We start from the raw sequence: 11,579 nt of genomic DNA, 5'->3' as shown, positions 1-11,579 counted from the left end.
TTAACAATGAACCTACCTTTCATTCTATTTTACAACGTTTATAAATAAATAATTTAAATCTATATTTTTATCTCTTCTAAGTTTTTCCGATACACATTTTTTCTTTCATATTTGTACGCATATATTATTTCAATAGACAAATCGATGGCGTACAATTAGCAAGTGAATTTCATCAAGTGCATCAATTAGAAGAACTCGTAAGTCCTTTGCCCTGCGCTAATTACCGCGCCAATTTTGTCCACGGTGTCGATCGTTCGTCTTCCTTTCTACTCTTAGGCTGGTACTTCGGCCGGCCCTTCCGGTGCCCCATTGCCGTCGATAAATAATCCTGCGTCAGACGTTCATTACGTCGTTAAGTTTTGGCTCGGACTTATATCCACCGTTCCTCCTTACGCGGAACCCAACAAGTAGATTCGCCTGCAGCGATATAAACCTGGAAATATCATATGTAAATAGCCATGTAAAAAAAATCGCGGATCCTTTAATTAATAAAGGATATCGATATTAGTCTAAATGAGGAGAGAAAAGTGAGTTTGCTTTAAACGGAGATTGTCTAGTTTTTGACAGACAAGTTATAACAAATGACAGAAATATAAGTACTTATTAGAGAGGATTAAGGAATGAGAAATTCAAGTTTCTTATTGATTGGATGTCAAGTATATGTACATATACTTGACATCCAATCAATAAGAATATGTCAAGTATATGTACATATACTTGACATTATTATTATTTAGGAATTAAATCAAATATATAAGAAGAATATTAAGGCAATTATTACAATTATGAAAATTACATAATAGTAAATAATGTAGTTAATTAATAATTGTAATAAGTTAAAATATACTGTATATTTTTTTTATTTTTAGGCGATTAATATCGTCAATTCTCTATTTATGAATCGATATTACGGTATGATTCTAAAATAAGTTAATAAATATCAATAAATCACACGTTCTCGAGTTCACATATTATTCAACAGTTTATTAATTATAGAAATTAAAAATAAAAAAATTGATTGATAGGTGAGACAAATGATAGATTATTTTTGCAAGCCTCGAAAACGCGATACGCAAATGAACACCAATTATTGGCGATATTGCAAAAGTATGTATTCTAAGAGACGGCAAATTTCTTGCCACGGGCAATCCTCGCGTGGAGTACAATGGAACACAAAAGTGAGAATATCTATTTGTTTATACCTCTCGGTTTGCGGAATGAATGGAACATTAACTTATACTTACTTTGCGGTTTACGCAATGCGTTTACATCTCATTAATTTGAGAAACAGATAAGTGGACGAGTGAATGCAACATGCGAATGTCAGATCTGTAAGAATTTAACGCGCAACCGCATTATGCGCGCCATCAATTCTGTTTCGTTTTTTACATTGTCTAATTATCTTCTCGCGATCTCAAGCAACCTCTCTCTTTATTTTTTTTGATATTTTACTACGATATACTTCATATATTTCCCACTACGAGAGAAGTCCTTTCGCTTATGGGAAAGAATACTAACTCTCTATAAATGGCGAAAAATAAATTGATAAGAGATATTAATATTTATCTCATTTTTTCTTTCGATTTTCATATTTTAAATTTTTAAAATTAAAGAAAATAGATATGTAATTGTAATATTGCACTTTAATATTAAAGTGAGGCGCATAATTAGTAAAGATAGTCAAATATACATAATCAGGTCGGTATATAATGAATTAAAGAATTATGTAATATTGCTATCAACAATAAACTAATAAATTAAACATTAAAGGTCTAGGTTTATTAGCGGAAAAGAAAGAAAAACTGAGATAAAGAGAGAGAAAGAGGAAAGGAGAGGAAGAGAAAGAGAGAGAAAGAGAGAGAGAGAGAGAGAGAGAGAGAGAGAGAGAGAGAGAGAGAGAGAGAGAGAGAGAGAGAGACAACGCTTCCTTCGTTTTAGATTATTTCCCGGCATTATTCGCCGAAGAAGACATCGGCCATAAAAAAGAAACAAGCAAATCCGGCAACAGCTGCTTCGCTATTAAAAGCGACTTAAACTCCAAACCCTTCCTCTGCGATCGTAGAACGTGAAGATACCTCCCCTACCCGTCATCCACTGTCTCTCTATTTCTCATTCACTCCCTTTTGCTTCTTTTTGCTCTTCTTGCTTTCTTCCTTGTCGTCATACCATCCCCTTCTCGTGATTACGCATAAACAAAGCGTAAAGCCACACGTACGCATATACGCGTCTGCGATTTCTTGCCTGTAAATAAGCGAATTGCTAAATGAGCCGTAAAGCCGCGCCTCGGGAATATAAAAGAAGAAGCAAAGGAAAAGGTTTCGCTGTTGGCCCTAGATTAGAATTTAGAGCCGAGTATCCCTTGTTTCGCGACTCGAAAGCGTTACAGGCTTGTGAAGAATGGCAGTAAAGAATGTTTAATAAGTATAATCGTTTTTCAAATATTAAACACGAGGTAAGAAATTGATGGTTGTAAGAGATGCTATACACATCTATGGATATCAAATATATTTACCATCTCTCCTTTTAAATATCTCTCAATAATTGTCGATGAGATTAATTAAAAAATGCGTTTTCCGTTTTTTGCATGCATCTGTTAATTATTCGATATAGAAGATTTTTACGCGAATCAAATAATGCATTAACCTAAGCTGCCTAAAGTAAAATTCTTTGTAGAAAGAATTTCTATGCATTTATTTTGAATAACTATTTCATTTATAAATAAAAAGAAATACGTAGAAAAATGATTGTTATATAAATAATATGAGATAGAAAAAATTAAGACAGAAAAAAGTTCATAGTATTTCGTAGGTTCACGTTTATCGATAAAATGGACGTCGCAAAAGTTCAAAATTGTCTATTTGCATGAGACACGATTAATTAATACGATACCGGTAATTAAATAGATATCAACCTTCTCAGCACACAACGATGGCATCCCATCTGCATAATCTCTATACAATAACGTCAGTGAAAAGAAGAGTTTTGTCCCACCAATGACAAACTTTTTGCCACCCTCCTACACCTTACGGTCAACACCCTCCATGCCGTTAATAAAGATATATAGGGTGATTTTCAACTAGCATATAAAATGTTAAGAATATTTGTTTAGATCTCTCACCAAATAAATTAAGATAGCAAACTGTTAAAAATGAAAGTAAATCTTTATTCGAATTTAAAAATATATAATAAAGCATTAGTGTCTCTCTCTCTCTTCTTTGTCTTTTATTTTTAAATAAATCCCGTCCTAACACTCAACAAATTCCAAATTTATAACTTTATTCTAAATTTAATAAAATATTCGCACACGCTAATTTTTTTTAATAATTAGAAGTTGTGCCAGAAGTTTATCACAGCACTCTTTCATGAAGTTTTCTATATTTTAAGGAATCTATTTATGATTTTCCATAAGATTATTGTTACTACTTTGTAAATAGATATTTATTTATTTTCTGCTTTTTCGGCTTTGAAAGTTTTACAAATATTGCACATTGCAGCATTATAATAATGCTTTACATACAATCAAATAAGTTTTTTTTTTTACATAATGGTATTTCTTATACTAATTAATTTTAATTATTTCTGGATTATCTTAGATATCTTCTCTTTAGTTTTCTTTTCTTATCCTTAGAATTTTATTCATCCAACGGGTTCTTTCTTTCTTCTCTTTTAAAATTTGATTAATTTGCATTATTCCTCTACGTACAATTTCTTGCTAAATGCTCTAATTTCGATTTCACTTTGACACATCCTACAAATTTTCTTTTCCTGTTTACGCCAAAATTGATTTCGGAGTTCCTCGTTTCGACAATATGTATCGTAATGATCTGCTATTACTTTGTATGACTTTGTATTACTATGTACGGCAATTTTCATTCATCATATACAAAATAGATAATGATTTTTTAATTAAATATATTTTTAAATAGAGTCAAAGTTTGAATTTAGTAAAATATGTTCTAATAATATATATATATATATATATATTGCAAAATATCATAATATATATCAAAATATCAATATATACATAATTATTATTGTAAAATAATATAAACGAATACGTACAATTAAGTATAATTATTCAGAAATTATTAATGTAAAAAAAATTAATATGCTCTTGCTTTTCTCTCTTTACCTTGTTATATTTTCAAAATGATTAGCACTTTATCACTTTATCATCCAAAATCAATGATGTGTCTTTACAGCATAACTTCATTCAGTGAAATGCATTTCGCTGATTGACTGATAATCGTCCGGCAACCAAGGCATCCAAATGTTGTTAAAGTGACATGGATAGCCAGCTGGATCGATGGGTGTATTTGGCTGTTTCATAAGAACAGATTTATATCGGTCGATGAACATATTCAATCTCTCTACTTCCTGAAATAGAATGACGGATTCTTCAATTATCTCTGTCGTTTCTATCTCATCCGATAAGTATCGATGCTTACATATAATAATAATTCGCACGAGAATCATTTCCTTTAATTTAAATATCTTGGATACACATTTTAACATACTTAATTTAATTATTATTTTCATTATTATCTTGATGCAATATTATTTGTATATTTAATTTAAAAAAGTCTTTAGAAGATTTTAGAATTCATCTATATATTTAGATTAAAAATTATTTACTTCTCTTGTCACATATTGATCATATGAAATATCATTTTATGTAAATTAAAATCTATTTTTACGTATTTAATTGTTTACAATATTAATATTAAAGATATAAAGATGTATTTATTTTTAATCTTAATTTAACGTCACCTTAGGATACTTCGCGGATAAATCTGTAGTTTCACAAGGATCCTTATTGACATCGAACAAGCAGCTACGATTCGAACAATTGGAGAAATCTGTAAAATTCTTGCATATTATTGTGGCCTCTTTCCGCAGTTGCATTATTTTATTAGCGTCTAACGTAGAAGTCGAAATGCTTGCGATAGCTGACGCAGCTGGTGATGCTAAGATATTCGTTGCATTATACTTGGGATACAATGCATTGTTACCACTATAATTATAATACTTCTGGTACTCGGATGTATCTATATATTAAGAAGAAATGCATTTTTATTCCTATTACTGTGTGTGTGTGTGTGTGTATGTGTACGTGCGTGTGGGTGGGTGGTACCTGTAACAAGTTTATAATGTCCTATTAATGCTGCTGCGCTACTATTTCTCTCGTCAATATTAATGAGAATGGAGTTCCGTTTACTATCTTCCGCGCTTTTAATTGCGGACCATTGATCAAAACCATCCAATTGTTTCAAATCACTCGAATTACCACCAGCTGCTGAATATAATGTCGGTAACCAATCAGTAATATGAAACAATTGAATGGAAACTCTCGACGGACGATCAATCAAGGGTGAATAGATGCACGCTGCGCCGCGAACGCCGCCTTCAAAGAGACTGAGTTTTAACTAGAAGTAGACAAATTGTTTCAATTATATTACAATAATTTTATATGTAACTTCAAAATTTTATAAATCTTAATTCTTTCTTCTAAAGAAATTTCTTATCTAAATAATTATTTTCACAAATTTTCGACATAACATTAACTTGTATCGCTCTCGTTTAATACTATGTAAAAATCATATGCGAAAATGAATCAAACATAAATATATAGTCTCGATATGTTTATACAAATTGCTGTAAATCGCATTTACCCCTCTAAGTGGATAGTTGGATCCATAATTTTGCAAATTTCCTACAGTTTGCGCTCCATTGTCAGCTATAAAAATGATGATCGAGTTTTTTAACATATCTGTTTTTCTCAGAGCATCGACCACGCGACCGACTGATTCATCTAATGTAGCAACGACACCTAAAAGTTTATAATTCCAAATATTATAAAATTAAAAATCAATCATTGATATTAGCAAAAATTGTAATTAACATTATTATTATAGTTAAAGTAAAAGAACAAGATAACATATAGATGTGTGAAATAATTTGAAAAAATTTTATTGAATACTATGAAATAATGCAACTAATTGGTAAATTGAGATTATCTAAGATTACAATTAAATAAACATAAAAGAAAGAGAAACACAACTTTTTATCCTTTGTATAAATTTGATTTAATTTTTACCTATTAACGTGTGCGATACTTATGATAATTGCAATTAAAGGTATATTATGATACATACTTGCATATTTTCTTCTATTTATGTCTTCGATGTAACCGAGAGTAGCATTCGTTTCTTTCCAATCGCGTACTTGCATTTCCACGTCGGAGCCGCCAGAATGGGCCGCATTATGTGATACTTGCAGATATAGAGGTTTCGCAGAATTATGCGAGGAAATAATATTTTCAGCCTCGTCGGTTATAATATCAGTCACATAGTCATATCTGTATTCAGTTGTGTGATTATCACCTACGATACGATGAAAATCATAGCCCAATTGTTCCTGTGAAATAATTTTCTGTTCTAATTTCATTTTTCCTAATAATTCATTTACTCATAACATATAATAAAAAAGAAAACTATAGATTGATCATATATTTCCGGCAATTGTGGCAAGTAATAATTTTATTATTACTGCATTGTAATATAATGCAAAAGAAATACATATTAGCGTATTATTAAATTTTTTACAATATATTTTACAATATATATGTATATGTATATATATATATATATATATATATATATATATATATGTATATATATTATACCTTCTAAAATAAAAACTTTGTCCAAATAATAATACAAAACTTACATTTTGTAGGACTGTATGATTGAAATATTGGATGTAACCATTATAATATCCAGCAAAAGTGTCGAAACCACGACGAGTAGGACCATAATTTCTTGTATGATAACCAACATGCCATTTTCCCACTAAATGAGTAGCATATCCGAGTTTCTGAAGATATTCGGGTAATAGAATATTATTTAAAGGTATACCACGTGGTTCAGCTGGTAACAAGGGAAAGCCCTGCATACCTAAATATTGGATACACTTCAATAGAATTAAATTTTACTTAATCTGTTTTCGATCAAAAGAGCATACAATCATAAAAGTTAAAAGAATTATTAAAGATATAAGTTAAAGAATTATTAAATTATTTCGTTAAAAGAATTATTAAAGATATAAATTCTGAATAAATAAATAGAAATATGAACTTTCGAGGAAATTATCATTGCATTGCAATATCAAATTGATACAAATTTGAATATATCTTTACCGATAAAAGAAACGTGCCAATGGAACGTAAATGATTTTCAAAAGTTTGCTGTATCGTATAGTGAAATGCATCGCGTTATTAGATACGATTATTTTATCAGATTTTACCTGTCCTTATGGGATATTTTCCAGTGAGAAAAGCTGTTCTCGATGGTGTGCATATCGGCAATACGTAATGTCGATTTAGTATTACACCATTGTATGCGAGAGCATCTATGTTCGGCGTAGGAATCTCATCGGCGCCGTGGAAGCTCACGTCGTTCCATCCCTTATATTTTTACCATAATATATATTAAAAAATTACATTTTATGATTCACATTTAATAATACATTTTAGTATGTATTGCTTTTATTTCTGTCGTTTTTTTTTCTCTAAAAAACTACTATCTCTCGTATAACGTTGCAAAATTTTAGAACTAATGCAACGATAATGATAAGTCATTAGTCAGCCTCATAAGAAAGCAAAATAAATATAGCTTTGTGTAATTTTGTCTAGCTATGTGTGTTATATAAAAACGTTTTGTTGGAACTGAATGGACTCAAAAACTTATTAAGAAGAAGAATTGAAAAAACAATAGAAAATGGTTTGAAGAGAATAATTCGTTGTTAATCTTGATAAATATTTAGCATACAAAAAATTTAAGAAGAACATATATTCCAGAATTAAATTGTGTCAATTAAAGGACAACATTTTTAAATAAATAATTTGTTTATTTAAGATAAACAAATTTTTTATAACCATTGTTAGTTTTTCCAAAATATATTTTAAGTTATGGAATTACTTTTTTTCTTTAAACGCGTTAAGTTATTATACTAATAAAAATAATTCCTTACAAGATCATCGGCGATAATGACGACGATGTTAGGTTGCTTAGGAATATCATTTTTTAAACCAAAACATATGCGTGAGACATTTAAAATAATCACTATAAAAACACAAGCAAACCAGCTTGTTTCTTTCAAAATCATCGTTTCAAATACTTTATCCGTTTGATGAAACGAGATCACCGAAATTAATAAACTTATAAAATATCACATTAAATTATCGATCAATATCACAATGATATTAAAGTTGGCGATTAAACGATACTGATAAATATAATTTATCTTGCTTAATATCTTAATTAATTTACGTTTATATTAGTTGTAAAGAATCAAAACAATCTCTTGTAAAAAAATTTAATGCCAAGTGAAGCTAGAGGAAACTATCTCCTTGTTCAATCATGAATACGCAGTTTTTCATTATTTCATTAGTCTTGCACTATTAATATCTAAAATGATTCTATATGTGGTTCTATTATTTGACGAGCGAATGTAGATGTTGTAGATATTAACCCTTCTCGAGTTCACATTAAATTTAATACTGCAGAGTGTAAGATATACATTGCTATATTTATACCCTAATGGCGATAGCATTCACATGTGATTATTACGATTAATTGATAAAATTGTCTACGTGATTATTACGACATTTAATTATTGATCCGTGCGATATGAATTATTGATCCACGTGATTGTTATGATATGAATTACGTAACACACACACACACACACACACACACACACACACACAAAGTGGAACTAATTCAAATATACATGATGTATCAATAATATATTTGGCGTATTAAAATATGATTTATTTTAATAACCAAGTTAATTAAAAAATCATATCACAATATGCCAAAGGTATCTTCGATATATAACATATATTCGAATTAGTATGAAATTCCTCATTACGTAATTAATATAATAAGTAATTATTATCATTTATCAAACGGATGACCATTTCAATTAGCTACAATAAATAGAGAAATTGCGCGAAATTCTGGTGTGTGATAAATATATCTTATCTAATATGAATAGCTATATAACTTACACGTAGAAATAAACATAATTTAACGATAGCAATAATGTTGGATTTTTACGTTTTTAACATATTTATATTTTGATTTTTCTTTTTGAAGATCATGTAATTGATGAGAAAAAATATTCTATAATCTTTACATTTTATTTTTCTATCTTTTGATCTATTATATTACAATTTAATTGACATTTTGATAATCTCTGTCGCAAATATTTGGTATCTTGGTATATATTAAGGATCTTCTAAAGATTTGCGATAATCTAATTGTAAAAAATTTCGATACTTAATAAAATAAATTATCTTAGCAAAGAAAAGACAAAATATGAAACGCAAAATTAATATATTTAAAATTAATATATTCAAAAAAGTAATCGATGTACAGTCACTTGTGTATAGTAAAGTACATAACAGGTTTATATAATTAAGTACAATTTTCAGTTGCATATAGTTGTTTAGATCACAGCTCTGCGCGTAATTAATTTATGAATTGCTCTCTCAAGACGAATATGCGATTACTTGCTATTGTATATGTTAATTAATTATCGGCGACGGTACCATATCATCGAGACAATCACCGCGATAGTTTATTTCGTCATTACGGTGTAACTTCATTCATTGTGAAATGCATTTCGTTGATCGACTGATAGTCATCCGGCAACCAGGATATCCAAGTGTTGTTAAAGTGATATGCATAGCCAGCCGGATCAATGGGTGCGTTTAGCTGTTTCATAAGAACAGATTTATAGCGGTCGATGAACATGTTTAATCTCTCTACTTCCTGCAAATGGAACGACGAATTCTTCAATTATCTCTGCTATTGCTCTTCTGATAAGCATCGATGTTTACATATAATAATAATTTATATGAAATTCAATTCCTTTCTAGTAACAGTAAAATCAAATATTCAGATATTGTGGATACTAACACTTAATTTAATAGCCATTATTATCTTAATGCGATATATTATTAGCATAATTAATAAAAAAAGTCTTTAGAAGATTTTAGAAGTCACCCATATATTCAAATTAAAAATTATTTACTTCTCCATCACGTATTGATCAAGAAATATCATTTTATGTAAATTAAAATCTATTTCTACGTATTTAATTGTATAAAATATTAATACTAAAGATATAAAGACATATTTCTAATTTTAATTGTAATTAACGTCACCTTAGGATACTTCGAAGAAAGATCTGTAGTTTCGCAAGGATCCTTCTTTACATCAAATAAACAGCTGCGATTCGTACAGTTGGAGAAATTTTTAAAATTCTCGCAAACTATTCTGGCCTTTTTCCGCAGCTGCATAACTTTATTAGCGTTTAACATAGAAATCGAAATACTCGCAATAGCTGACGCAGTTGACGATGCTAAGACGTTCGTTGCATTATACTTGGGATACAATGCATTGTTACCACTGTAATTGTAATACTTCTAGTATTCGGATGTATCTATATTAAGAAGAAATGCATTTTTATTCCTATTTTATATATATATATATATATATATATATATATATATATATATATATATATATACATACAGGGTGTCCCATTTAAGTTGATAATGCGACATATCTCAAAAACAAAGCGTTGAAGAAAGAAATGTTTTAAATAAAAGTTAATTGACTTTAAGGGGTCCATAAGATGGTGTTATTGGTTTGACTATGAAAAGTCATTTGAAGGTCACGTGAAGGTCATCTTCAATTTTTTAAATGGAACTCCCTATTTTTTATGACTTATTCTTTGTAGCTTACCTCGAAAGCTTTCCAAAACACTATATTAAAGTATTTCTTCATTGAGTACTTTTCGAGTTATGAGGCTTGAAATAATTTCTTAATTTTACATAAACCGTAAAATATCTTGTAAAATATTCATTTTTCGATTATTTTACCTTAATACTTTTATGTACAAAATAATGAGAGTAATCAATTGGTGTAAAGAAAACATACAGTTGTTTTTATACCAATTGATTTCTTTCATTATTTTGTGCATAAAAGTATTAGGGTAAGATAATCGAAAAATGAATATCTTGCTAGATATTTTATGGTTTATGTAAAATTAAGAAATGATTTCAAGCCTCATAACTCGAAAAGTACTCAATGAAGAAATACTTTATTATAGTGTTTTGGAAAGCTCTCGAGGCAAACTTCACTTATCTTTTCTTTCAATGATGTAGGTTGAGCACTTTTTTATTATAGTTTTGTACTATTAATATCTAAGATTATCTATGTCGTCTTATTATTTGACGTGCAAACGATTGTTGACTCTTCCCGAATTTACATTAAATTTAACACTGCAAAGTGTAAGATATACATTGCTATATTTATGTATATGCTAACAGCGATAGTATTCACACGTGTTTGATTATGATTAATTGAAATGGTTGTCCGCTTGATAAATGTTATTTGTTATGAATTACAAATAACAATGCGGAACTAATTGGAATATTTGAAACTCCAATATATGGAACTAATTGGAATATATCTGATATGTCAATAATATGTTTAACTTATTGT

At 29.2% G+C, this 11,579-nt stretch overlaps 2 protein-coding genes across 2 annotated transcripts; both read right to left on the bottom strand.

Annotated features, from left to right (window-relative positions):
- Window positions 1-4,119: 4,119 nt before the first annotated feature.
- Window positions 4,120-8,448, bottom strand: LOC145977428 (arylsulfatase B-like). Its single transcript, XM_083109412.1, has 8 exons — window positions 8,032-8,448; window positions 7,306-7,465; window positions 6,730-6,956; window positions 6,156-6,417; window positions 5,673-5,830; window positions 5,135-5,426; window positions 4,771-5,048; window positions 4,120-4,377 (listed from the first exon to the last, which is right to left on the bottom strand). The coding sequence occupies exons 1-8, from the start codon at window positions 8,164-8,166 to the stop codon at window positions 4,210-4,212; spliced, it is 1,680 nt and encodes a 559-aa protein (XP_082965538.1). The 5' UTR covers window positions 8,167-8,448; the 3' UTR covers window positions 4,120-4,209.
- A 1,016-nt stretch (window positions 8,449-9,464) lies between these two features.
- LOC145977232 (uncharacterized) lies at window positions 9,465-10,636 on the bottom strand. The gene is made up of 3 exons (XM_083109036.1): window positions 10,601-10,636; window positions 10,235-10,495; window positions 9,465-9,839 (listed from the first exon to the last, which is right to left on the bottom strand). The coding sequence occupies exons 1-3, from the start codon at window positions 10,634-10,636 to the stop codon at window positions 9,657-9,659; spliced, it is 480 nt and encodes a 159-aa protein (XP_082965162.1). The 3' UTR covers window positions 9,465-9,656.
- Window positions 10,637-11,579: the final 943 nt, after the last annotated feature.

The sequence above is a fragment of the Camponotus vicinus genome, unplaced genomic scaffold, assembly GCF_025532165.1.
Source record: "Camponotus vicinus isolate PSW18456_S1 unplaced genomic scaffold, iyCamVici1.0 SCAF_9, whole genome shotgun sequence".
In the NCBI taxonomy this organism is placed as follows: Eukaryota; Metazoa; Arthropoda; class Insecta; order Hymenoptera; family Formicidae; genus Camponotus; species Camponotus vicinus.
This window is presented reverse-complemented; position numbering and strand designations above follow the sequence as displayed.

Bases quoted from the DNA above. Each gene is read 5' to 3' on its own strand.
- LOC145977232 (XM_083109036.1), bottom strand. From the start codon at position 10,636: ATGTCGCATTATCAACTTAAATGGGACACCCTGTAT. The intron at 10,496-10,600 runs GTATATATATAT...TCCGAATACTAG, and splicing joins TTAAATGGGACACCCTGTAT to AAGTATTACAATTACAGTGG. The intron at 9,840-10,234 runs GTGACGTTAATT...TTCCATTTGCAG, and splicing joins TTTCTTCGAAGTATCCTAAG to GAAGTAGAGAGATTAAACAT.
- LOC145977428 (XM_083109412.1), bottom strand. From the start codon at position 8,166: ATGATTTTGAAAGAAACAAGCTGGTTTGCTTGTGTTTTTATAGTGATT. The intron at 5,427-5,672 runs GTAAATGCGATT...GTCTACTTCTAG, and splicing joins CCAACTATCCACTTAGAGGG to TTAAAACTCAGTCTCTTTGA. The intron at 5,049-5,134 runs GTACCACCCACC...CTTAATATATAG, and splicing joins ACATTATAAACTTGTTACAG to ATACATCCGAGTACCAGAAG.